We start from the raw sequence: 26,599 nt of genomic DNA on the forward strand, positions 1-26,599 counted from the left end.
TTGAGTGAGCTCTTTGCTTTTGAAATCAGTAGCCCCACCCCCTTTCTGTGGTTTGCTTGAGTTCATTCAGGATGTGTATTTTATTTGTCTGGAAAAGATCACCTGCACGTGCAGAGTTCGAAGCATCCCCGTCATAGCGTCATCATTAGTCCTTGTGCTGCGTCTCGAGGCTTCGTATCGCTGGGAGGGGTGGCACTACAGTAGCTGCCTCATGGTGCAGCGTCAACCATGATGAGAGGAAAGAACAGAATCGCAGTTTTCGCTCATTTTTGGTTTACCAGTGTTTGGATTCTGTATCGTTTACAGATTAATTACCACTTAATCCGATTAGGCGCAGCAAGTTGTGTGAATTAATAAACGGGTCTCTCGTTTGAAGAACTGGAGGGACGTTGTCTTACATTTGAAGCGACGGCTCAGCACGCCAAGCACGAGATGAGACGGAGACCCAGGAACGGCAGCGGATTAACGCAGCTGCTTCTTATTACTGTCAAAGTGATCCTGGCTTAGTTCTGTAGAGTGCCAGACAAATACCTGGTGTTCGCTGCTAAATGATGTCCCTTCCCCCTCACCCGCCCTCCAACGGTCTCACTTCACTGAGATGGCCCTCGCTCGCGTCAAATCAAGCTAGACAAAGCCAACGCTACGGTCTGCGTGAGGGGGAAACTTTGTTTTGTCAGATCATTTTACTAAACTGTCAGTGACTGACGATGTCTGAACATGCTCCTGTTGTTGTGTGGTGGCATTATGCAGTGCTTTCAGTGTATCAGTGAATCACAGCAGCATTGCTCAAAAGGTCAAAAAACATTATGTGAAAATTACACGTGTAACTGTCACATCAGATCGATTTTTTTTTTTTTCTTTCTTTTTGGCTACTGTACTGTTCCACCAGCCTTTGCTTATTGACTCTGATTTTCATGACAATACAAAAAATGTTTTGTTTTTTTTTTGCAGTCAAGTGGATCCGGAATATTGCCTGCCTTTTTCTTTCCCCCCCCCCCCCACCCCCACCCCAACTGACTTTTCTTCGTTTTCAGTCGCTTCATGAAAAAAAGATATTGCCTGCCATCTAGTGGCGGAAACGGATACACCGCACGACTACGTGCGAGTTTGTCCCAGTTGTGAACAGAAAACCTTTCAGGCGACGCAGCGAGATGTGGAGACGTCGATCTCTATCGTTATCTCTTGCTCTATTATGTTATGTAATCGATCATTTCAGCCAAGTAAATGAATGTCACTCTGTCTCTGTCAATATGAAAACACTGTAACCACAGACGAGAATAACAAAGTAATCTTGTAGCTGGAAGTTTGTATGCAGGACATCCATTTATTCAGTCAATTAATTATGTTAATATGTAATGATTTGTCCATTTCCGGTCAGGGTCCAAAATAAAAATGGAACATTTTCACGTTCAGTGAATGTCTCCACGAGTTTGAAACTACCGTTGCAGGAAAACCTCACGGCTACACGGCTAGCCTACAGATGAATGACAGGACAGTTGAGCAGCAGCCATTAACTTATTTATTTATAATATTGAACTTACGAAAAAGTAAAAGCCAACACTTGAATAAACAGTATTTTACATTTTTAGTATGTTATCCCAGGTATTTTTATGTGGTGATATCTTTTCCTTTCCTTTTTTTTTTTTTTTTTTGAAAAGCATTCCACTGTACACAAGGCTGATGACGTTTAACCACCTCGGCTGTTACGGTTGTATTTAACATCTACATTTTGTCTTAAGAACCCCCCACAAAAAAAGAGTATAAGGGGAAGAGAGAAAAGCAGAGAAGTTTGTTTAGTAATGTTGGATCTGGCATGGTCGTCAACCCTTCACTAGCAGACATGGATACGGATCCAAAGTTGTTTGCGTGTTGGTTTCTACATTTCCGGGGTTCCACCACAGTCTGATCTAATGTTTGACTAACAGGTATGTAACAAGCAGAGTGAGAAGCCAAAAACTGAGTGAATGAACGGAACATAGGAAAGGAAGCACTCACAACATCTGAGTCTTCCTCTGGTCACCAACGCTGCATCATAAGGCTTTTAAACTGCTGAGTCAAACAAAGCAGATCAAACTTTGCTGCTCCTTTGACTTGGACAGCGCTCGCTTGGGAGAAACAAAGCAACTGGACCCCAAGAACTGTTAAACTGTTGCATTAGTGTCGAATCAGTTTGGTTTTGTTCGTTTTTTTGCATCTTTTTTTTTTAGTTGAATTGTTTTAGTAAGTTTTTTTCAGTGCTGGTTGTTCCAGCACTGAAAACACTATGTAAACACTCTTCTGATCCAAGAGGAGTCCACGACATGCAAGGCAAGGCTGCGACAGCCTGGAAATACTCTTAAATCTAACGAGGGAAAACATTTTTTAAGACAACACATAAAGGCTTTTCCATCTTTTTTAACGCTGCTCCATCTGAATGTTGCTACAAATGTAAAATATTGTCTGTAAGGTTAAATGTAATTGTGAAAGCTTTTGGACTCTCACTCCGCCTTGAGACGGAATTCTGCGTTTCGACGCGATGAACATTTGCGTTAAAGCTCCTGTAGACCCGGAACGCAACAGTAAAAAGGAAAGGGGGGGAAAAAAAACAAGGCATTTTTTTCTCTTGGATTTAATCCCATCAGCTGACACAAGAGGCTGACAGAAGGTCTTTCCTAGTCGACACAAACATGTGACGTTCATGTAGAAACATTTAATTGCTTGACAATAAACAGAAATATTTTAAAAAGAGCTGACTTCAGTTCCATCGGCTGTATGATAAATTAGCTTCGCTCCCGGCTGTTTCTTTTTTTTTTTGTTTTGTTTTTTTTAAACCGTGCAGTTTGGGCGAGATACACGACACAGTGGTTTGCCTTTGAACCTGCTGACTGATGCGAGTCGCACTGTTTTACCATTTATTTTTTAGCGTTTGAATGCTCTGTTCTGTGTCAGAAACAGAAGAAAAAAATATAATAAATCTACAAAAGAAAAAAAAAAATAACCACATCAAATAAAAATCTAAATCTTCGGTCTGGAATGGAAACTTTTAACAGTAGCAAAAAAAAAAAAAAAAAAAAACATTCAGATTTATTTGACATGTTATATTCTACACCATGTTGCAGGCAAGAGAGCAATGACAATACTTCAATGTGGACTAAATCAAAGTAGCACGGCCTGCAGGTCGAGTCCACGGTGCTCAACTGCTGCCCCTCTCGTCAGACACCCTGAAGGCCCTCTTCGTGTGTGTGTGTGTGTGTGTGTGTGTGTGTGTGTGTTTGGAGGCTGGTGGGGCGGGGCCACCGCACAGCAGCAGGACAAGGAGGAGGAGGACGGAGGGGCGGGGGGGGCGGCGGGGAGGAGGGGAGGAAGGTAAGAGGGGGTGGAGCGAAGCAGGAAGTGCATGTGAGGAGGAGGAGGACGACGACGCAGAGGGACCCAGACGTGACGCAGGCGCGGGAAATCTCCCGACAGTATGACAGGGGCAGTTCTCGCGGGGGAGAGGCAGGGGGGAGCGGGCGAGGTGGGCGGGGTCCGGGGAGCGTCTTAGAAGGTCTTCCTGTGGATGGCACGTGCTCTGTCCTCCTCGTACTCCCGCTTCGACACCCACATCTTCTTGAAGGTGTCCAACGATGCCAAGATGGAGCCGCTGCGGAGACGACCAGAAAATGTATTTATTTATTTGATTTTTTTTGTTACTGGTGGCGTGACTCGGATGTTCTCCAATCGAGGGCGGAGCTGCGTTCTTACCCAATCCATGTGGAGTAGAGCCTTTCTTGGGGAGCGGAAATCTAGGAAGGGAAAAAAACCAAACGAAGAAACAGACACACACACTCGGGTCATGAAAATACGTTTTACATGGAAATCGTAAGATTGTAAAATCTTCCCACAGCATCTTTGGTCAAATTTTACATTTGTGTAATGTGTAAAGGCAAAAAAAATATTGTTTGCAATGAATTTTAAGAATAATGTGTTTAAAAATGACAGAAAGTCCAATTTTTCCTTTAAAAGTTATGTTCCTGTTCCGTAAATCAGCCCTTTGTGATGTCACAAATGGACACTGACAGCTTTCCCAGGTTAACAAAAACGCTGCAAGCCTCAAGTTCATTCCGCCACCTGAGGTTACTTCGTGGCTGACTTGTTTTCAGGGACAGCCTCAGTTCCAGCAGGACTGCTGTTCTGGAGATCATGATCACATTTTGGTTGAGAAAAAAAAATAAAAAATCAATAACTGAACCCGCAGAGGCTCGCAGACGCTGTATTTCTGTCTCAAACCAAATCCACTTTTTGAATTCACAACTTGCATTATATAATCATTAATCAAGAGTTTGAACGGGAGGCCAGATATCAGTGCTCTGCTGTTTTGAACCTGGACTCACCTTGATCTTCACGTCTTTGGGCGCCAGCTTCTTGACTTCGGTTAGTAGTCGTTCTCCAAAGCCTGGGACGCGAGACAAGAAAGAAACGCAGTCAGCGGGTGATCGTGAAGTCCAAGTCCAGGACGTAGGGCTCGCGGCCAATCGGCTCCAAACCTTTGATCAGCGTCGACCCTCCGCACAGCACGATGGTGGAGAAGAGCGTGCGTCTGAGGTCCATGTCGGACTTCTGGATGGCGTACGCCAGCACCTCGTGGATGCCCGAGCTCTCGTCTCCGATCAGGTCGGGTCTGAAGAGCAGCTCCGGCGCTCTGAACCTGGCCGGCCCGATCTGGGGGAGACGAGGCGGACGGCGTGCGGTGAATTTGAGCGGCCGAGCTGCAGAAAGTCCGTACGAAGTGTCGCCGCGGGACTCACATTTAAAGTGCTGCCGTCGGGGAGGACGTACTGGGCCTTCTCCGTCTCCAGGGTCTCGTCCTTTTGCGGGTTGAGGGACAGATAGCAGGCTCTCTGCGGGGGAGGAGGGAGGCGCTCAGTTGGGTGTTAAAGTGAACGGAGCCGAGCAGAAGACAGATGCCGTTTTTCCCATTCGGTGGCGATTCATTTCAATGTGGTTACTCTTTCTCTTTTTGGCTTCCACATTATGATTCCCATTGAGCAGGCGTGGGCAAACTATGGCCCAGAGGCCATACGCGGCCCGTTAAGCTCTTTAATCCGGCTGGACGAACTTGAAGAAATTATATTAAGAGGAAGCAAGTAATAAAATAGCAGAATTTCAGCCATTTTTTCAGTGTTTTAAGAGTCATTTCAATAAAGAGCTAAACACCGTGAGGCTTCAAAGACACAGATTTTGACACTTTTGTTCATTTTCTATTGAAATTAAAGTGCATAGTTTCTACACGTCCCATGGTAGATTTTTTTTCTCCAATGAGGGCGGGTCACCAAAGCACTCCATCCATTTGCTCCTGCCCCACTGTCAAATTTTACAACTCATTGTGGCCCAACAGTCGAAAGGTTTGCCCACCCCTGCCATAGAGCATGCGCACTTCACACCAGGCCTGCGGATACATCAGGACGCATCAGCCAATCAGAACGAACCAAGACAGCAGCGAGAGCGCCGCCGTGACGTCTTTGCTATGAACTGCGTTTCAGGTCATAGTTTTTGTATTGCGGTTTATAGGAAAAATGCTTTTTGGGCCAGATGGGGTTTTGGCTGCAGTACTTGGAGTGGCCACCGGAGAAGAATCGACACACCTCCATACTGCCAGTCCAGCATCGGGTTCTGACAATGCGTCCACGGTCGGGGCCGGCTCACCTCTTTGACGGTGCGGACCACCTCGAACTCGGCCGAGGTGTTGAAGTTGTAGCCCTCCTTGCGCAGCAGCAGGCGGAGGTACCGCGAGACGTCCCGCCCGGCGATGTCCACGCGCATGATGGAGTGCGGAATGGCGAAGCCCTCGTAGATGGGCACCACGTGGGTCACGCCGTCGCCCGAGTCGAGCACGACGCCGGTGGTGCGGCCCGTGGCGTACCTGCAGGGGGCAGGCTGGGGCGTTTAGCTCCAAGATCCGTTCAAGAGGGTTTTTTCTTTTTTTTTTAAATCTGTACTTACAAACTGAGGACAGCCTGCATGGAGATGAAGAGGGCGGGAACGTTGAAGGTCTCGAAGAAAACCTCGGCCGCCTTCTCCCTGTTCTTGCTGGGGTTGAGGGGAGCTTCGGTGAGCAGCACAGGATGCTGCGGTCGGAGGGAGGGGACAGAGTCACTCGCTTGCAACTCTCGCCGGAGATTCCCGAGCCCGAGGTATTAGGGTGGGGGGGCGGGGGGGCGGACTCACCTCCTCGGAGAAGGTCTGCAGCTGCTCTTTGGAGTAAACGTATTGCCAGATCCTCTCCATGTCGTTCCAGTCCTTCACGATGCCGTGCTCCATCGGGTACCGCACCGACAGCAGGCCCCGGTGCTCCTGGTTCATTAGAAAAGGCCAACAAAACAACAAAACGCCCTGGTCTGAGCAAAGGAAAACTGTGTGGCATTAAAAAGCAAAAAGGGAAACGGACCACTAGTTTCATATCGGTGTTAATTTCTGGCAAAAAGAACCACAGTGAGAATGAAAAGTCACATGACAACTCGACTGGCTCCTACAAGCTCAGGGGCAGACGGTGAAAACTTATTGATTGACAGATTTTCTGCTCTGGAAGGTCCAACACTGCATCGGTTTTAGCATGAAGCTTAAACGGGATGCTGTAAACAGAGGGCTAACTATTCTGTTGTCCAGATACTTTTTAGATGATTAAATGTGCGAGGCTGCTCCATGAAATAAAAATAAGATAAATAAAGGAAAAATAAATAAAGATCTATACATAAAAAAACAAGAGACTTCTGCTGCTTCAAGTAAAAAAAAAAAAAAAAAAAAAAAAGCACTGTTTGCTGTCTAATGTTTCCTCTCTACACAAACAGAGGAAGTGTGTGTGTGTGTGTGTGTGTGTGTGTGTGTGCGTGTGTGTGTGTGTTTGCCACCTCCGCCTTGGGTCCGATGAAGAGGTCTCCCTCCAGAGCTCCTGCCATCACGCGCACATGCTTGGGACGTCCAACACTGTGCAAAGCACACAGGGGCAGACAGTCACAAAACACAAAGCCACAACTCGATTGTCTAAATATAACCGCCACGCCACCCCCGGTTGAACTAAAAATGGGCATCAGAAGACACAAAAACCGTCACCCATGTGACGGCGGCGGGATTCCATTCGAGCACTCACTAGTTGGGGAAGCAGTATTTGGGGATCTGGTCGCCTGCAAAACCAGCCTTGATAACCCCCGAACCCTGAAAGACAAGAGAGAAAACGTTCAAACATGTTGCCACACATCATGACTGACCTTTTGTTGAGGCTGCTGCAGCTGTTTTTTTTTTTTATTATATATATATATATATATTATGTGTGTGTGTGTGCGTGTGCGTGTGTGCGTGTTTGTTTGAGAAGGAGAGGCAGGTCATGAGACACAGCCCGGAGCCACCAGCAGTCAGCCGCCTGGCAGCGAGCAGAAACACTGTGTCCCGCATCACTTCCCTCTCAACAGATACTTTGTCTCCACTGTCAAGTCATGTGGGGAAGAAAAGCTGATATAAAATGCGAGATGCATTGAAGTTTCTGCTCAATGTTTATTTTTTTTATTTAGTTTTTACTCATTTACAGTAATATTGGGGGTGGGGGACTTTTAGACTGCAGAGGTCTTATGGCTTTTTCTGTTATCAATTTTCACTTGAGACTTTATGAGGGATCAATATGCATCACTATTAACACCAGGAACAACAGATGTTCAAGTTTAAGATTTCTTTTTTTTTCTTTTTTTTTTTTTTTAAAGTTAAGATGCTTTTTAATTGCTGGCTGCTTGCGCACTCTGTAATCAATTCCATCAATCTAATTACTCCTTCTGTCTGTATGACCCAGAAATAAAGCCGAGCTGGCAGAAGTTTCAGCTAAACGAATACGTCAAAGCAACAGCTTGACTCTCGCTGTTATTCACATCACCTCCTGAAGTTCTGACTGTAACAGGGTTCATCGCTTGCAATTCAGCCGTGCGTTAGCGTTCCCTCTATCCGGGCTAGGACCGCCACGTTGTAAACACTGATCAATGCTAGCTTTGCAAACGCAAAACGCCTTCTCCGTGCGTGTCAATAAACATCGATGAACATCAAATCAGGCGTCATAGTGTTAATTACATAACAAAACAAAACAAAAAAAACCTACAGCTCATATTTTGCTCCTGTTAACACATTTTGAGACGTTTAGCGTCATGAGGCGGTGTCCAAATTGCACAGCTGTGCTCAGCGCTGTCATAATACACGTTAATAGAGAAATACAGCGGTTGCATTGAACGGTGCCTGATCAACTCTGATCATCATTTGGTATTTGCAACATCAGCAACATGCAGCTTACTAATTCACTGCTACTGCGAGGTTAGCGCACCGGTGCTCCAGGCTTCCTGCCGTTGGTGGACGAATTTTACGGGACTGATAGTGCATTTTAATCAATAGTTCAATGCGATACTAAAATGACTGTAGCCGTGCTGGTTAATTGTGATTCATCCAGTGCTGTCCGGAGCGCCAGCACGGGAGATCTGACAGGGTTACGGCTAGCCGGTTCCGTTTGTTAGGGAAGCTAGCCGGGAGTTTTAGCAAGCTAGCGTCATGTTAGAAGCTACAACGGACGCAACACATCAATGGCTCCGACCCAGTCGTTTGCAACCACTTAGGGTAACACCTTAAAAGTGCATTTGTCATCAGTACATGTGAGTGAGCGCGGTTGACACAAGACAATGCGTTATGCCACATAGCAGCGAAGCTAACAGTTAGCACACTCTCACAGACAGCGGCCTCAGTTAGGGTGTGGATGAATGACATCATCATACTTACATTATCAATCACCACTGGCTGGTTAGCTAAAATGTCATAGGATTCCATGACGGATTGGGTATTTAAGATATGTCTCTATTGATCCGTGCACGTATTCCTCCCGGTTTATTGTTTTAATCATGTAAAAATAACGCCCTGTCACTGTGCACTCTGCCGTCTCGACGCCGCCGCTCCTCTCTGCTGCTGTGGAGGGTTGGCCAACTCCCTACAACAACAACATTACTGTCGCTTGGGTTTGACCGACATGAAAATAAGCCAATCGTATTAGGGAACACTTTGATGTACGGGACAGCGCACCAATCATTGTGTTCAATTGAATAGCCACGCGTTTGGTACCCTGTCAATGAACGGAAGCGGCATCTTTCCTGAAACATTGCTAATGATTAAACCCAGTTTTGCCCCCACTTGATTTACTGTGGTCGTTGAAGAAAATAGTAACCCAATCAGTCGTTTGAATAAATGTGTGTAATGTAAAAAACAAAAAACAAAACAAAACAAAAACATGATAATTATTTTATTGATAATAAATATAAGCAGGGTATGTCATTCCACGGGCCAGGGGAAATTGTAGTACTATCATTTATCTACCATGTGAGAATTTTTTATTTTTGAATTGATATCATTTTTTCCCCCACTAAAGTTGTCATTTTCTGCAGTCCATAAATGCAGCTAGAGTTGTCGCAGGTGTCGATTTTTCTGCAACTGAGATTGGCCTCAACTTGCTTCTGATTGGCCCATGGATTGGCCTTGTCACCCCTACTGCAAACCCATGTCCTCATTTGTCGGTCGAATTTAATTAAATATATGAATCCCTAACCGTTCTTCTAAATTTGAAGTAACAAGATTAAATAATTTTACTCACTGACATTTAATGAAATCGATATCTATGGAGATTAAAGTCGGTAGTTTATTTCCTGTTAACGAATTCTACAATTTAATGTATTGTTTTTTTTGTTTTTTTGTTTTTCTACCAGTTTTGTTTACTGTGCTGGCAAACAAAGTTCAAGTGTTGTGTAGGTTGTTGTTTGACATTATGTATTAATTGTTTCTTTCAATAAAGTTTGGGGAATGAAAAAAAAAATTATATACCGACCCTCTAACCCAATCAGAAATAAGTGGGGGAGGGTCTTTACTGATCTCTGTTGCAGGAACAGAAAAAAAAAAAACCGCGGATTCGACCAATCACAAAGTTGCTAGCCTGCCGTCTCTTGTCCTACTCAGAAGTCGTGACTAACATATGAGCGAAACCGAATTAGTACGCGTCAAATAGTTTCACGTTCCACATTAAACTTGTGTTCAACATCCGGTAGGTGTTTGTTTTTTAAATATTACTATCAGACAAGTATTTGTTGCTTTGATCAGCCACGAAGTCACCCATGTTCAACTGTGTTCAACTGGTCAATGTTTTGATAGCTTAGTGCCAAAGTATCATCCATTCTAGGTCACAGGTGAACGGCAACGAGCCACCACTTGTTAGCTGCAGCATTTAGTTGTGACATTTTGTGGGATGAGAAATTGACTCGCTATAAATTACTTGTTGGAGTTCAGTGAGGCGCCGTTGATAGCAAGTGTATCCCAAAGAATCGGTTTCGTTTTTACGGTAGGTGTCGGGCGCGCGGTCACTTTTCGAACACCGGTGTCCTGTCTGAGATTTTACGGCCCGGGGACGTAATATTGGCCTGTACTCCGTGAACGACCAAGTGTGGCGACGCGTTTTGTGATCGTAACGTATCAGGTGTCACCTTCTAAAGTGGTGGCTAAACCAAGGCTGTCCAAAATAAGACTAAGTGCAGAGGCAGGGATAAGCAAGGTTGCTGTCTGTCCAGTGTGTAGTGGAGAGGGTGGTCCTGGTTGTCCATGATGACCAGTTTATTCAACGTCAAAGGTCTCCTGTCTGCAGCCAACGGCAGAGCCAGCCTTCACAACTTAACGCCTCAAATAGACCCGCGTTGTGCAGCCAAGTGTGTTTCTCTTGTCTCGTCAGATTGTTTTTGACCGAGTGTGCTCTTCTCAGCCCCTTGCTGCTGCACCTCCATGGCTATGTGAGAACGTCCGGGAGAGCGGAGTCTGGTCAGCACCATGGCGCTCGTCGAGGAGCAGCCCGAGAAGTAGGTTGCACAGCAGCACCAGCAGCAGCTACACATACTGGTTGGTTGGGATGCATTTAAGACCAGTGGGTAACGAAATGATGCAGGTCACGACATTTTACAAATAACTCTTGTGTAAGACGAAGCAGCATGACGTGCCTCCCTTATTAATCACAGATAACCCAATAAACAGATTATTTAGTATTTTTCTGATTGGGCCAGTTTTTTGTTTTTTTTTAAAGCCGTGAGTGCTTTTATGCTTCGGCCAACAAACAAAGACTTTTAAAGCCAAAGCATTGACGATGGTCATAAACTCGGGACACGCTCTGTTTCTTCTCCAGACACTGCTGGGTGTGTTTCGCCACCGAGCGGGACGACCACAGCGCCGAGTGGGTGAGTCCATGCAGATGCAAGGGCTGCACCAAATGGATCCACCAGTCGTGTCTGCAGCGCTGGCTGGATGAAAAGCAGAAGGGGAACAGCAGCGGAGCGGTCAGCTGTCCACAGTGTGGCACCGAGTACCACATCACCTTCCCAAAGATGGGTAAGGAGTTAATAATAAACAAATAACAACAAATTGTAGGATTTTATATGGGTATATATGAGGTAATATCTGTTTATAAAGAGGAGATCAAGCTATTTTTTAGCTGAATTCATTATTTGTTTACCTTCTGTGGCATGGTGCTGGTGTTCAACAGTAAAAGTTTTTTTCTATGAATTTTTTTCATTTGTTCTTCTTTTGCGCACATGAATACGAACACACACTGTGCTATGCCGTTCCCGCAGGTCCGCTGGTGTATTTCCTCCAGCATGTGGACGGATCCCTCTCGCGGGCCAGTCCCTTCGCCGCGGTCGGAGTGGTGGTCGGCACCATCTACTGGTCGGCCGTCACCTACGGCGCCGTGACCGTCATGCAGGTCAGTGAACCGACGGCCCGAATTCGTTCATCGTCGCCGTTTGCCTGGGCGTCAACTGTGTCTCCGTCATGCGTGGCAGGTGGTCGGCCACAAGAAGGGTCTGTACGTGATGGAGCGAGCGGACCCGCTCTTCCTGCTCATGGGGCTGCCCACCATCCCCGTGGCGCTGGTCCTGGGGAAGATGATCCGCTGGGAGGATTACATAGTGCGTCTGTGGCAGAGATTCTACTACAAAGCGAGTCTCCCACCAGGTAGGAAAACGCTCACACACCTGCACCTTGATCTACAAATACAGCTGTTTGTTTTGGCTTACCTGCTCTGAATCCTCCTGCTAATGTGGTCGACTACGACTTTGAAAAGTAGCTTGAGGGCAGAGATTTCACATCTGAAACCTTGCACTTGCCATTTGAGTGTAGTTGAATTGTAAGAGGTTAGCAGAATCACCAATCGCTAAACAGCCTCCAATGGCTGCCCTTGAAAACTTAATCACCAACAAGCCAGTGGCTGCTGCTGACGGTGTAGGTGCAGAATGTGTCCTCCATCACGGTCAGATAAATAGATAGACAGATAGACAGATAGATAGATAGATAGATAGATATAGTCATTTTATACATATATATAATGGATATAACAAACTAACAATAGATAGATAGATCTGTTATTTTTTATTTTTAGAACTTCTAATTATCTATTTATGAATGTGTTTCTGGTGGCTGTGTGTTGTTGTGTGTTTCTCTTGCTACTGGACACCTGAATTTCCCCTACGGGAGATGAATAAAGTATATATCTATCGATCTACCTATCTAGATGAATAGATAGATAGATAGATAGTCGGCGTACCCCGTCCAATAACGTCACATACGGCAATTCTATTACGACAAACTACATTGCAGTCGAATGAACAAAAGGAAGAATGAACAATAGTTAGATAGATAGATAGCCATCTATCTATTGTTAGTTTGTATGTATGTATGTATGTATGTATGTATATATATGTGTGTGTATCTATATACATATATATATATACATATATGTATATATATGTATATATATATGTATATATATGTATATATATATATATATATATATATGTATATATATGTATATATATATATATATATATATATATATATATATATATATATATAAATATATATATATGTATATATATATATATATATATATGTATATATATGTATATATATATATATATATATATATAAATATATATATATATATATATGTATATATATATATATATATATATATATATATATATATATATATATATATATATATATATATATATATATATATATATAATATATATATATATGTATATGTACATAAAAGGCAAAGACTTTTTCTCAATGGAATGGAAGAGATGTTCCGACTTTAACCGTGCTGACTCCTCTTAAACTATTCTCTTAAACTATTTGCACTGGTTTGGAGCGTTGGAGACTGACTTTATATCAACCTAACATTGAAATCTAGGAAATCGCATACAATGCAACTGGCTTCAAATTTCACAACAGGCAGCAGTCGTTACCTGCCCCGTGTCCCTGGAGATGGACCTGGCGCTGGCGATCACCTCTCTGTGTCCAGGACTCTGTGCGGCGCCCTCATATTCCCAACTATCGCCAGCGTGGTGGGACGGCTGCTGTTTCGACGGATGTCCTCCAGTCTGCAACGCACTGTACTTGTGAGTTTCCCCCTCATCTGTTCAATGTAAAACTATTGAAGCCTCCTCCTGCATGTCACAAAGCGTGATGAGTTACAAGGCGATGGATAATTAAGGGATGGTCGGTATAAACTTCAACTTTACTGTCTGGTGTTAAAATCTTGATGAATCAGCGAGTCACTCAGTATCCTCCCCCCACAGGGTGGCATAGCCTTTGTGTTGATCAAGGGCGTGCTCAAGGTGTACTTCAAACAGCAGCAGTACATCATTCAGGCCAACCGTCACATCCTAAACTACCCGGAGAGAAGCGAAGGCGAGCAGGCCGAAGCCAGAGAGGAGGACACAGAGGACAGTGGGAACGAGTAGGATGCATTTTTTTTTTTTTTCTTTCTTGGATGAGACGAGAGGAGAAGACTGCTGTGGGACGTGATCCACTGGAGGCGCAACAAAGGAAAAAAGCATTTTATTGTAAACCAGAAAGCCGCAATTAAACGTGAAGCAAGTATGTTTGAGAGTAAAAGCATCATCGGCTGCAGTGGAATTAACAATGACCTGTCTGCAAGGGGTGATCGAGAGGTTTCAGCCTAAGATTTCCCGCTCATTTTTCAACCTTGATGTCAGAAAAAGGTGACAGGTTCCATCTTGCTGAGCTTTTTGGACTTGTTGGACTCGCAAAAGTGTGATTATTATGGTGAGTCAGGCAAAGCGTGTCCAAATCTTCAGAGTTGGCCATTAAAGAATGAAGACTACTGATTGAGATGTGTTGTCATATTCAAATAATTTGCACATATTCAAAAACCAATGAAAATGGAATCTACTGTTCTAGTAGTACTGTTCTGTTCTGAAAATAAATATGCACACAGGGTTTTGTTTTTTTTTTTTCTTTTGCACTATTTCAAATGCAATTGTTCTTCAACGCAGCTGCAGTACCGCAGGTTCAGTCTGTCAAACACTGTTGGCGGTTCTTGTTCATTTGGGGGCAGAGAAACACATCAAGGATGAAGGCAAGACGAGGTAAACGGGTGAACACTGGGTAATGGGTCATTCACTGATAACCAGTGTGACCTTAGGATCAAACACAAACAAAATGCTTTCGTTAGTTTATAGAATTTCCACATATGCCTCACTGTTGGGTCTTCCTCATATGTGCCTTATTTGAAGCATGATGGCAGAGAAGGTTTTTACAATCGTTGCCGTGGTGGTGGTGGTTTTGGGCTCATGCAAGCAGCCATTGGCCTGCAAATAACCTACAGCATTTAACTCATTTATCAGTCATTGTGTTTCTCTTCATCATGCGTGGTCATCGGTTTCACTAATCCACCGCATGTTCATTTCTGTCTTGCGGCTTTTCTACTGATTGTTTTATGCATTACTTATTCATTTTGTAGTTGAAATTAACTTGCTTGCTTTTCACTAATCAGGTGTTTTGTGTCTTCCAAACACAATCGGTTGACTTGTTGAACTGTGAGCTTGATTTGAATTGACTGACCTGATTAATTCTTGAATCGGCCTCAAGATACGGGTAAATCTCAGCTATTTAATCTTCTTTCTTGGCTTGATCCAATGCAGTACCTCTTAGTAATTATTTCATTTCAAAGTTGTTGGTTGTTGTTTTTTTTTTTAGATTCTTGCTATTATTGTGCGTGCAAAGAGAACTTTTTTTTTTCCTTTGGAAGCCACAATTTAAAATGTTCAGATTTATTGTTGCATTTGGGGAGCTGCATTAAAGGAAGTGATTTCTAAATGTATTGTATGCTTCATTTATTTATTTATTCATTTTTTTCGTTTAAAAAAAATAGTTAAAACTGAATTAGGGGTTCATATCAAAAATGTTAGTGTTGATTACATTTTATTTTAATAAATGTATTAATTGGTGTTCAGTTGATTGTGATAATTTTCTCTTTGTAGATGTCACATGTGCAAAGTGTCCGAAATTTTTGCAGAAGACAAAAATCAATCAACCAATCAAGCAAACAAACAAAAAAAAAACTGTTTCCTCGTCTTCGGTGATATTTAGGGATGTCCCGCCCTGTCGGCTTTGCGATTGGCTGCTGCTTTTGGGTCTAAAAGGGTGATTGGCTGTTCTGCTTCCTTGTTCGTTTGGAGCAAGAAAAGAAAGGAAATACTGTTACCAAGAATGTGACGCTATTTGAATTGGTATACCACACTTCGGCGGCGGTTTCGATTATATATAGATATATAATTTTGCCATGAGAAGAGTCACGCTATTTGTCAACGGGACCTCGACGAATGGAAAGGTGAGCTTCGAGAAGACAAAGAAATAGATGCGGATGAGTAGTCATGCACTGTAGTAACAACATTGGCTTGTTCCGCTGTCATTCGCCACTGCCTGATGAATTAGCTGCGGCGCTTTCACTCACAATCGTTTTGCGCACCCGGTGTTATCATACAGGTGGTGGCCGTGTACGGTTCTCTGGAGGATTTGCTGTCGGTGGCCAGTTCAAAACTGGGAATCAGAGCCTCTAGTGTCTACAACGGGAACGGCGGCCTGATAGACGACATCTCGTTGATCAGGTGAGTCAGTATCACTATAAAGTGCCTTTGGTGTCCTCATCAGAATAACTCAGTCATCATGAAAATGTAGCAGAATAATTAAACTCTGAGGTCTTATTATAAGTGACAAAAGAGTTGCACACATATCAATCAGTACAATAATATGTCTCTTAAAATGTGTTTCCTTCATTTTAAACTTTATTTTTTATTTATTTTTTTATTTTATTTTTTCATTTGGATGTACGTGATTTTGACATGTCCCACACACTGTCCTGCTAACTTCAGTGTGTGTAATAAGTGGTTAAATGATACAAAAAAAGACGAGCCAGAGCCAGGAACAGGGCCAGTGCTTTGCCACAGGCAGAGACACTACCCAACTCCTGTGAAAATCAGCGTGAGCCAGGGCCCCCCAGGTTAGATCATTGAAAATGTCGGAGTCATTTCTGCACTCTCCGACCAATTATCTGGAATGGATTTACCTTGACTTGATGTGCAGGGTAACCAGTCAGGTGTTCAGATCCGCCCACGAGTTTGACAGATAAAATAAATTTGTGAAGCACTGCGAGACATGAAATAATTAATTAAATAGTGAAATAATTATGTATGGAAATATATATACATATATATATATATATATATATATATATATATATATATATATATATATATATATGTGTATATGTATATATAAATATATATATATATACATATATGTATATGTGTATATATATATGTATATGTGTATACATATATATATATATATATATATATATATATATATATGTGTATATGTATATATATATATGTATATATATATATATATATATGTATATGTGTATATATGTATATGTATGTATATATATATGTATATATATGTATATATGTATATATATATGTATATATATATGTATGTATGTATGTGTATATATATATATATATATATATGTATATATATGTATATATGTATATATATATGTATATATATATGTATGTATGTATGTGTATATATATATATATATATATATGTATATATATATATGTATGTATGTATGTGTATATATATATATATATATGTATATATATATATATATATATATATATATATATATATATGTATGTGTGTGTATATATATATATATATATATATATGTATATGTATATATATATATGTATATATATATATGTATATATATATGTATATATATATATGTATATATATATATGTATATATATATGTATATATATATATATGTATATGTATATGTATATATATATATATATGTATATGTATATGTATATATATATATATGTATATGTATATATATATATATATATATATATAAATATATATATATATATATATATATATATATATATATATATATATATATATATATGTACTTAAAATGAATTGGTATTTTAATGAATTAATGGCACATTTAATAACACATTTTTGTATTTAATTCAAATTTTAATTAATCAATGACGCATTTAAATAATTCTTTAATGACGTATTTATTTATTTCATTGTGGCACTTTTATTCCTCCATAGGCTTTAAGTGCGCTACTGGTATTAAGAAAATTACTCTGCCCACACAGTCATGGTTATAAAGTCTTTGGATTTTCCCGCAGGGATGACGACGTACTTTACATCTCCGATGAAGAGGCTCTTGAAGGTGAGTTATAGTAGAATAACAACTGTAGCAGCAGGAGATATAGAAAGCAGTATATAACTGTTCAAAGCTGACATTACTGTACCTTGTTGTGGTTTTTAAGGGGAAAAATTATAGCAAATAAATGTTGATACTAGTTTTAGAATTGAACAGAAACTGATCATAAAGCAAGTATCATCATCATCATCATCATCAATCAGTCAGCCTGACTTCACCTCTGCGCTCAGATCCTCAGGAGGAGTTCAGCGGCCCAGAGGCAGGACAGATGCACACCGACTGGCTGACGCTGAATGTCGGCGGGCGTTGCTTCACCACCACGAGGTAGCCACGAGTGCCGCGCATGTGACGTCTAGTCTCCAACGTTGTGGCGATGAGTCAGCGGAGCCGATTGAGGCCGCAGTGGGTCTGTGCTGTGACTGTCAAGCAGGGATTCTGGGGTTTACTGGAGGCTGGGCGGCTCACCTGGTGGGACTTGGAAAGCTGATGACTAGCATTGTAGGCCCACCTAGTGCGATTAAGGTAGATGAAGATTAACTGAAGCGAAGCCAGATCGTTATGACATTTTCTGGGCGTGTTCGACTTCTCATGTTCATCTCTTGACATCTCTTGTTGACTCTGTGTGTGTGTGTGTGTGTGTGTGTGTGTGTGTGTGTGTGTGTGTGTGTGTGTGTGTGTGTGTGTGTGTGTGTGTGTGTGTGTGTGTGTGTGTGTGTGTGTGTGTATGTATGTATGTATGTATGTGTGTGTGTGTGTGTGTGTGTGTGTGTGTGTGTGTGTGTGTGTGTGTGTGTGTGTGTCTGGCCTGCAGAAGCACCCTGGTCAGCAAGGAACCAGAGAGCATGCTGGCTCACATGTTCAGAGAGAAAGGTGACGTGAATTCACAGCTCACCTCAACGAGAACCAAAGTGAACTCCAGGTTGTTTGTTTTTAAGCGGCGTGTCTGACGGCCGTTTCCTGTCGATTTCAGATGTTTGGGGCAACAAGCAGGACTCCCGCGGCGCCTATCTCATAGATCGCAGCCCCGACTACTTCGAGCCCATCCTGAACTACCTGAGACACGGGCAGCTCATCATCAACGACGGCATCAACCCTCTGGGTACGGCACGTTACTGTTAGCAACTCAGGTTTCAGCGTTTTGCTAATCCTCCGTCGGACCTCCGCAGGTGTGCTGGAGGAGGCTCGCTTCTTTGGCATCGAGCAACTCGCCGAGCAGCTGGAGGCCCTCATAAAGGTGTGTGCGTGTGCGTGTGCGTGTGTGAGTGCGAGTGTGAGACCACACATGCGACGGAGCGTGATGCGATTTCCTTGCCAGCCCCGTAACGGCCGCATGTTTTCAACAGGCGTCGCAGCCCCCTGATGATCACTCCCCTCTGACCCGCAAGGAGTTTATTAGATACCTGTTGGCCACAACCACCAAGTCAGAGCTGCGCTGTCAGGTACGCAGAATTTCCAGCTCGCTCAACTAACAAACTTTATGGAAGGTGCTTTAGGGACGTGTGAAAAAAAACAAAAAAAACCCGACCAGGTGGCTTTTCACTCTCACACCATTTAAATTCCTTCCCAGTCTTTAAAGGTGGAAACTCACTTTTCTCACTTCTTTTTTTTATTTTATTTATTAAACTAAATACCTTAAAATTCTCTGACATTGTTGAGCTAAGAACAACCTTGGTAATGTTCAAAGCACATAACAACCAACTTCCTCACTGCATTCAGGAAATGTTCTTACCCAGAGTAAACCACTATAATCTCAGGGGAACTAATATGTTTACAACTGTAAAGGTCAGGACAGATTGTCAAAGCTGATGTATCTCAGTTAAGGGAGTAAAGTTGTGGAATAGTCTCTGTGATGAGTTAAGTGCAAGTACTTATGTCCCTAAATTCAAAAAGTTATTCGTAGTCAAGGTAATTGATAGATATAAATTGTTGTTATAGATAAAAAAAATGATCTATAAATATAGCATGCCTTGACTGAATATGTAATTTGGTATATGTATGTTATGTATTTCTTTTTAATCCATGATGTAGATAATCCATCCTTATCTACATCAGGTATTATTATTGATTGCAGCGTTGTATTTGGTTTATGCTTAATGGTGTAAATATAGTGCTTTGTTTTTAAATCTATTTCCTTATAATGTTTTGTTTTGGTGTGGCATTTTGAATAATGGAAAGTGGGTGTAGGCAACATGTAAGCTATGGCTTCTGCCTGCACCTTTTCAGTTCCTTTCAGTTGTATTCTTGTATTGTTCTTGCATTAATATTTTTCTGTAATTTATATGGTAATGATGATGAACTGAAGAAAATGAATGAATGAATAATAAAATAATAACTCACTCTTAAAACTGAGAGAAATGGAACGCATCTCTTTAAAATTCCTGTTGCATTAATGAGTGCAATGTTAAAAGGATTCTGCGAAACGGCAAAACAAATCGACTGATCAAGCGTTATCCAGTGGGAAATTTGTCTCCCGCCAGGGTCTTAACTTCAATGGTGCCGACCTCTCCCGCCTGGATCTGCGCTACATAAACTTCAAGATGGCCAACTTGAGTGGAGCCAACCTGAGCCACTGCAACCTGAGCGGCGCCAATCTGGAGAGAGCCGACCTGTCCATGGCGTGCCTTGACGTGAGACTTTTCTTTTTTCTTAACAGATTTAACACCACATTTCCCCCTTGCTTTTTTTGTGCCAAAAGAAAAACAAACAAAAAAGAAAGACGGGTTTCAATTTCCAATGATATAATTACCACGTGAAAAGGGCACGCCGCTCTCAAACCTGTTCCTACTGCAACGCCCAAGCTAATCTCCCGAACACTATCCCGCTGTTTGCTGTTTTGTCTTTTACCGCCGCCATGCTTGTTCTGGTGCATGCGCGGCTGCGTCATCAATCTGCGACATCATTGTTTCCGGTTGTTTTCCTAAATTTCAGATATTTTGTGGATAACGAGACATTTTTAGCTTGCAAAATATTTTCGGAAAAGTAATGGAATCGTTACTTGATAAATTAATTATGATATAATTGCCAGTTTTGCCACAGTAATCCCGTACCATTACTGTGTTACTAAATAAAATCAGTTTAATCACAGTAGTGGATTACTAAGTAATAGATTACTCGCCAACACTGTCCGTCGCAGGCTGCCAACCTGCAGGGTGTGAAGATGCTGTGCACCAACGCCGAGGGAGCGTCGCTGAGGGGCTGCAACTTTGAGGACCCCGCCGGGGTCAAAGCCAATCTGGAGGGTGAGGAATAGAAATTCCCCTTGTTTAGTTTTTTTTGTTTTGTTTTGTTTTGTTTTGTTTTTTTCAAAAATTTGGGTGAAGCTTTGGCTGCGCTCACGCGGGGCGTGTCTCTGGCCGCAGGGGCCAACCTCAAGGGCGTGGACATGGAGGGAAGCCAGATGACGGGGATCAACCTGAGGGTGGCCACGCTAAAAAACGCCAAACTGAAGAACTGCAACCTGAGAGGAGCCACGCTGGCCGGCACCGACCTCGAGGTGAGAGCGCTTCGCCGGACCGCCGTCGTTTTCTGCAGATGCCTCTCAATCCCTGCTGCTTTTTTTTTTTTTATTATTATTTCTTCTTCTTCCCCGACCTCACCCACCTAGAACTGCGACCTGTCCGGCTGTGACCTCCAGGAGGCGAACCTGAGAGGCTCCAACGTGAAAGGCGCCATCTTTGAAGAGATGTTGACCCCCCTGCACATGTCCCAGAGCGTGCGGTGAAACACACTTCCCTACTGGCAACGCCCACTCACCCTAGAGTGTATGATGATCAACTGATATTAGCGCCCCACCAGGCGCTAACATCCTGTCCGCTAACTGCTAACCGCTACTGACCCCTGGTGTTACTGTTGAGCAAAAGAGATGTACCAGAATGTGAATTAGATTGATTTAATACCTCGCTGGTGAAATTTATTTTTTTTTTCGACATCATAAATTTAGCAAAATCCTGATTGTACTTTAAGAGAATCTTGTGCACCATATATGAATGTGACCTACTACTGGACGTGTTGTTCGGCCAATCCCTGCTTAAATACAGTCCCATGGAAATGTGTAATTTATCATCATCACAAACTTCATTATTTGCTCACCGAGAATTATTCTCATGATTGCTGTCGTTCCCTGCGCCAACACTTGCTTTTGTGCGTTTCTGTGCAACAGGAGCAGCTCGCGTGCTTTTCTGTCCGAGTGAACAGAGTTGATGCCAAACGTGTAGTGCCGCTTCATCCATTCAGCTCGTGAATGTCGTCGGGTTCGTGTCCAGACAACCTCTTTTTAACGTGCCGAATGCCTTCGAGCTTTTTTCCTCTCCACCTGTACGGTTTCAACAACGTCCACCACGAAGCAGAACAAACGCAGCGTGAAATGAAAAATGCATTTAGTTTTTTTGCATTCCAGAGCTGCCTGCGCCCCGCCGCATGTTTTGTTCAAGATTAAGAGTTCCGTTCGGAGTTGAATTAACTGCGTTGATGTGATGTTGTAATTGGCAGAGTAAGCAGCCAACCTGGCTTCAGGGACTGCTTTGCTTTTTTCCATCGTCACAGAGTCAAAGTGTTGATGAGTAATGCTTTGTTAGCGCAGTCGTTGTAAACACTGGTGTGCTCTTGATGTTTTGTTCATTTTTCTGGACGTGATCTCAGTGAACTCGTTTTTTTTTTTTGTTTTTTTCCCCTTTTTTTACCGGGTGAGCAACTGAAAAAAAAAAAAAGAAAATTGCTTTAATTTTTTTCAGAGGATGACACATCCGTGACCGCAGGTATTGGCTCTGACACATTAAGGGCCACTTTACACCTCCATTATAATACCTCTGACAGGTGCCGACATCGTTTTCAGCTCCACCTGCTTTTTGTAACGAACATTCCAAATGAGATGCCTTGTACAGTAGTCGTCGTGTGCACATTTTAACATGCAGTAAGTGCTCCGAACCAGAATGTCTTCTTTTCTCTTGGAAGTGTTGCCTTGTCAGACTACTGCTCTTTACATGGTGTACACGGTGTCACCGTCCCTTCAGGCAAACTGTATTTTTAATATGTGCGTTATCCTACTGAATGATGGTCTACTGTATTGTCTGTATTAACTTCTGTTCAAAGTCACTGTTGTCAACACAAATTGGTGTGAGACCACAGAGGTGCTCAAGACGTCTGTCCTGCTGAGATGGAGTTCATTTATGATGTTTAATAAATGATTTTCTGGAACTACTTCTCTGCCGTGGCAGATGCTCTGGTAAAACACTAGCCCAACGTCAAAGGCAGAGCTCAGCTGGGAGTCCAAGCATTCCTAGCACTCCTAGTTATTCCCAAGTACTTCGTCTTTTATTGTTTTATTTCCAAGCCGCATGATCTGCATCTCTATCAGATATTTATAGTAAGTGTGACACCATATTTTCCAGTATTTTTCAACCTCATATTTGGATAATTGGAGACAAGTTAAGTTTGTCATGGTCGACATACAACTGTCTCTGGTTAAAGACTGGGCAGCGGGAATGCTCATAACACTCTAATTGCCAATGACATATAACTCGAGCATATTAAGTATATATATATATATATATATATATATATATCACTCCTTTTCCTTTCATCCCAAAGTTATACAATTCGATAAATAGTATAATTAAGTTGATAGAGTTTGTGGATTCAGATGAGTAGAACTTGGAGTGGAATTCAATCAGTCGTAATAATTTAAATAGAACATTCAGGGGGGAAAGAAAAAAAAAGACTTTTAACACCGCCTATTCTGAAACCGCAACGTGGAGCTCACGCCCAAACAAACCTCTAGAGGGCAGCGAAAGCCCAATAACACCACCAACGCAGAAATTTACAAACACAAAACAAAAAGAAGAAGAAGAATAGATCCGTTTAGAACAGAGTGGGTTGAGTAAAATGGCAATAAAAGATTCATAAACAGAGTGAGACAAACGTGGGAAAAAAAGGCTCTCAGATTTGGAAAAGAAAAAAAAAGGCATTGCATTTGTTGCAGTTTTCACTCTACCTCTTGTCATGTCCTTCCCAACCACACTGAACTAATTTGCTTGTGTGCTAAAACATGTGTTTCGGCAAATCAGTCTCTTTGTGATGTCACAAAGGACAAAAGGTATGTCCAAGATACCCACTGACTCCATACTGTGCTGACCCCTTCTGAAGATGCTGGAGGTAAAGCAAAGCCTCTATTCATTACCTGCTGGAGCCTTATCCTCGCTGTCATAGGGCGAAGGCAGGGTGACACCATGGACAAGTCGCCATAGCAGGGCCACATAGAGACAAACAAACTTTCGCTCTCTCTCTCACACACACACACACACATCTACGGACAATTTAGAACAAGGGTCACCAACATGGTGACCGCAGGCACCAGGTCGCCCCCAAGGACCACGCAAGTAGCCCGTAAACCTGTTAGAAAAATAGCACAATTCGTCGAGCTATGTCCAAAATTCCATTTTATCCAACCTTGTGAAGTCATGATTGATAATTATTCAGAACTCATTAACGTGATCAATGTCTTCAGATAGATCAGATAATATACAGCTGAGAAAAAATATGACTCAGGAACCATAAAGTAGCTCTCAGGTTCAAACAGGTTGGTGACTCCTGCTTTAGAGTCTTCAAGTGACCTTGCATGCATTTCTTCGGACAGTGGGAGGAAGCTGGAGAGACCATGCGAACTCCACACAGAAAGACCAGAATCGAACCCACGTCATTCTTGCTGTATTCGGCAGTGCTAACCACTGCGCCACCATGTCGCCGGACTTGGAGAAATTTCATTCAATTTTCCCGAGTTTTTTTTTTTTTTAGAGCATTTTCAATAAAGAGCTACAGTAAATACCTTGGGGCATCAAAGACACATATTTTGTCGTAACGCATTTGTTCATTTTCAATTGACATTAACGCGCATTTTATACATATCCCATGTTAGATTTTTTTTTTTTTCTCCTATGAGGTGGGTCACCAAAACGCTCGATCCACCTGATCCTGCTCCTGCTCCAGCCTCTCTGTCACATTTTAGAACCCATTGTGAACATCAAGTCAAAAAGTTTTCCCACCTCTGATCTCGCCAGCCAGCTAACCTTGCACGGCTGCTCCACTGGATTCCCCGGGGTTTTCCGATCGCCACGATGCCCTTCTTTGGGAGGACGCTGCCTTCTCAGCGTGAGGGAACACAGCGACAGATTGCTTCAGAAATAACGCGGAGATCAAGGCCAATCAGCGAATAGATGCACATGAACTGTATATATACCAAGCGTATGCATCATTACCAGGCGGCCTGTCGGAGTTCCTGCCCTCCCGCTCTGGCGTTGACAGGACACACCGCAGCCGGCGCCGTGCCAGACCTCTGAATCCAGAGGATGAGCCCGAGTCCTGCAGCAGCCTCTCTTGGCAACCTTGGAAGTCAGTCATGTGTCTGGAGCTGGGGTTTACATCTGCGGTTCATTTGTGTACACATGCGAGGCTCGACTGTAAACACAGGAACATGTAAATCAGTGAGTCAACCCCCCCTCAGAAAAAAAAAAAAACTGCCTCACAAAATCAACGGCACATCCGCGCGCCGTGCCCCCCTCCGCCGCCCTCCCCCGGCCGTATCACGTTACGTAGAGCGCGGCCGCAACACCGAAATGTGGCAGCGCCCTTAACCTGAGGAAATGAGGCGGTGGGTGGAGGGGTTTCTGATTGGTGGTTTGCGGCTTGGGCAACAACAAGCAGCCTGACCATTTCAATGCGCGTCTCAGGACAGACTCGCAAAACATCGTTTGTCATCTGAGGCCGAATCAGACCAGGAACCCTTCAGATGCACTTGAAACTCGGCCCGGACATTTATTTTGAAACTTTTCACTTCAATTTCAGATTTAATGACACACACACACACACACACACACACACACACACGCACATCTATATGTCAATAAAATGCAATGTTAAAAAAAGCACTTTGAGTGTTTGATGAAATGACTGTATATGTTGTGTTTTAGGGTCAAAAGGCTAAAAATAAAATGCATGAGGACAGGCTGGAGTCTGCACACCTTTTCGGGGCTCAGTTGCCTCCTGACAGCTGAGTGTCAACACTGCAGGTACTCGGCACGCTGCAGTCTGCAGAGGGCTGTTTATTCTGGAAGAACATAAAGGTCTTTTTTTTTTTTTCAAGTGAGATTTATTTTGAAACCGGAAAGATACACAGTCTGCATCCAGAAGGTCAATAAATGTGTTGGGACTCTGGGGTGAGCTGTTTAAACCTTTCACAGGGCTAGACTTCCGTTTATTTATTGTTTTGTCCATTTTGTGGTGTTTTTAAGTTGTCTTTTCCCCGGCTTTGGGAAATTGAATTCTAAAAAGCCCTGCAATCAGGCCTATTTACAATATATTTTGAGGACTATGAGGAAGGTAGATGTGCTACTAAGATTGGAATGAGCCTAAACAAGCAAGCGCTGATTAACAGGACATTACTTGTGGCGCGGAAGACCAGAGTATATAAGGTAAAATGCAAATGCATACAGATTATACAAATGCACATGTTGGTCAAAAATGTCTGGTGTTATGATTCTACGTCTCATCGTTAAACAAGACCAATCAAAAGCAACTTATTGATTTGGTGCAACACCAAAGTCTGAAACCAGTCACTGACCACCGATGTGACCCTGAAAAATTTGTTACACTGAAATGAGACGACAATGCGGTGGACCAACTCAGGTATTTCACACCAAGGCCATCAGTGATGTCATACTTGGTCCACCCTAAATTAATCATCCCTCGATATGACACCTCGGCTTGAGAATCCAAACAGAATCACACCTACACATTGCATCACGTTTAATATAGCTAAACAAGTCAAGCGTTTAAAATTGCAATTGAGAGTAAGGAACTTAAGCCACTGATGCTGTCAAAAAGTAAAAATAAAAGGTGAGTTTAAGAGGTTTCTAATAAAGTTTTAATAAGTCCACTAAAAGTACACTCAGCTGAGCTTAAAACTCTTGTCCAAATTTG

The 26,599-nt window shown here is 42.6% G+C and overlaps 3 protein-coding genes across 4 annotated transcripts; 2 read left to right on the forward strand and 1 right to left on the reverse strand.

Annotated features, from left to right (window-relative positions):
• Window positions 1-1,501: 1,501 nt before the first annotated feature.
• Window positions 1,502-8,953, reverse strand: actr1b (actin related protein 1B). Its single transcript, XM_076029780.1, has 11 exons — window positions 8,761-8,953; window positions 7,106-7,170; window positions 6,867-6,942; window positions 6,187-6,312; window positions 5,962-6,086; window positions 5,665-5,881; window positions 4,767-4,859; window positions 4,506-4,680; window positions 4,353-4,414; window positions 3,724-3,764; window positions 1,502-3,622 (listed from the first exon to the last, which is right to left on the reverse strand). Exons 1-11 carry the CDS (start codon window positions 8,806-8,808, stop codon window positions 3,520-3,522), a joined length of 1,131 nt encoding a protein of 376 aa, XP_075885895.1. The 5' UTR covers window positions 8,809-8,953; the 3' UTR covers window positions 1,502-3,519.
• Window positions 8,954-9,920: 967 nt separating this feature from the next.
• marchf5l (membrane-associated ring finger (C3HC4) 5, like) lies at window positions 9,921-15,189 on the forward strand. Its single transcript, XM_076029781.1, has 7 exons — window positions 9,921-10,066; window positions 10,775-10,868; window positions 11,189-11,391; window positions 11,634-11,764; window positions 11,844-12,015; window positions 13,300-13,466; window positions 13,647-15,189. The coding sequence occupies exons 2-7, from the start codon at window positions 10,840-10,842 to the stop codon at window positions 13,809-13,811; spliced, it is 867 nt and encodes a 288-aa protein (XP_075885896.1). The 5' UTR covers window positions 9,921-10,066; window positions 10,775-10,839; the 3' UTR covers window positions 13,812-15,189.
• A 232-nt stretch (window positions 15,190-15,421) lies between these two features.
• Window positions 15,422-22,825, forward strand: kctd9b (potassium channel tetramerization domain containing 9b). 2 transcript variants are annotated; one of them, XM_076029779.1, is made up of 12 exons: window positions 15,422-15,703; window positions 15,859-15,980; window positions 17,592-17,635; window positions 17,860-17,953; window positions 18,444-18,499; window positions 18,600-18,728; window positions 18,796-18,863; window positions 18,973-19,068; window positions 20,107-20,256; window positions 20,763-20,868; window positions 20,989-21,122; window positions 21,234-22,825. In XM_076029779.1, the coding sequence occupies exons 1-12, from the start codon at window positions 15,656-15,658 to the stop codon at window positions 21,348-21,350; spliced, it is 1,164 nt and encodes a 387-aa protein (XP_075885894.1). In that variant the 5' UTR covers window positions 15,422-15,655; the 3' UTR covers window positions 21,351-22,825. The 2 variants fall into 2 exon arrangements, with proteins under 2 accessions (XP_075885894.1, XP_075885893.1); XM_076029778.1 differs by having other exon boundaries at window positions 15,424-15,703; window positions 18,441-18,499.
• The last annotated feature ends 3,774 nt before the right edge of the window (window positions 22,826-26,599 follow it).

Source organism: Nelusetta ayraudi, unplaced genomic scaffold (genome assembly GCF_046127955.1).
Source record: "Nelusetta ayraudi isolate G7.1 ecotype Tasmania unplaced genomic scaffold, CSIRO-AGI_Nayr_v1 ptg000026l, whole genome shotgun sequence".
In the NCBI taxonomy this organism is placed as follows: domain Eukaryota; kingdom Metazoa; phylum Chordata; class Actinopteri; order Tetraodontiformes; family Monacanthidae; genus Nelusetta; species Nelusetta ayraudi.

What these genes read in the sequence shown, in the direction of transcription:
- actr1b (XM_076029780.1), bottom strand. Translation starts at nt 8,808, where the DNA reads ATGGAATCCTATGACATTTTAGCTAACCAGCCAGTGGTGATTGATAAT. An exon ending in ATGCAGGCTGTCCTCAGTTT is followed by an intron (nt 5,882 to 5,961) that starts GTAAGTACAGAT and finishes TGCCCCCTGCAG; the next exon opens with GTACGCCACGGGCCGCACCA. An exon ending in TGGTCCGCACCGTCAAAGAG is followed by an intron (nt 4,860 to 5,664) that starts GTGAGCCGGCCC and finishes CCTCCCCCGCAG; the next exon opens with AGAGCCTGCTATCTGTCCCT.
- marchf5l (XM_076029781.1), top strand. Translation starts at nt 10,840, where the DNA reads ATGGCGCTCGTCGAGGAGCAGCCCGAGAA. An exon ending in GTCGAGGAGCAGCCCGAGAA is followed by an intron (nt 10,869 to 11,188) that starts GTAGGTTGCACA and finishes TTTCTTCTCCAG; the next exon opens with ACACTGCTGGGTGTGTTTCG. An exon ending in GTCTGCAACGCACTGTACTT is followed by an intron (nt 13,467 to 13,646) that starts GTGAGTTTCCCC and finishes CTCCCCCCACAG; the next exon opens with GGTGGCATAGCCTTTGTGTT.
- kctd9b (XM_076029778.1), top strand. Translation starts at nt 15,656, where the DNA reads ATGAGAAGAGTCACGCTATTTGTCAACGGGACCTCGACGAATGGAAAG. An exon ending in AGCTGGAGGCCCTCATAAAG is followed by an intron (nt 18,864 to 18,972) that starts GTGTGTGCGTGT and finishes TGTTTTCAACAG; the next exon opens with GCGTCGCAGCCCCCTGATGA. An exon ending in TGTCCATGGCGTGCCTTGAC is followed by an intron (nt 20,257 to 20,762) that starts GTGAGACTTTTC and finishes TGTCCGTCGCAG; the next exon opens with GCTGCCAACCTGCAGGGTGT.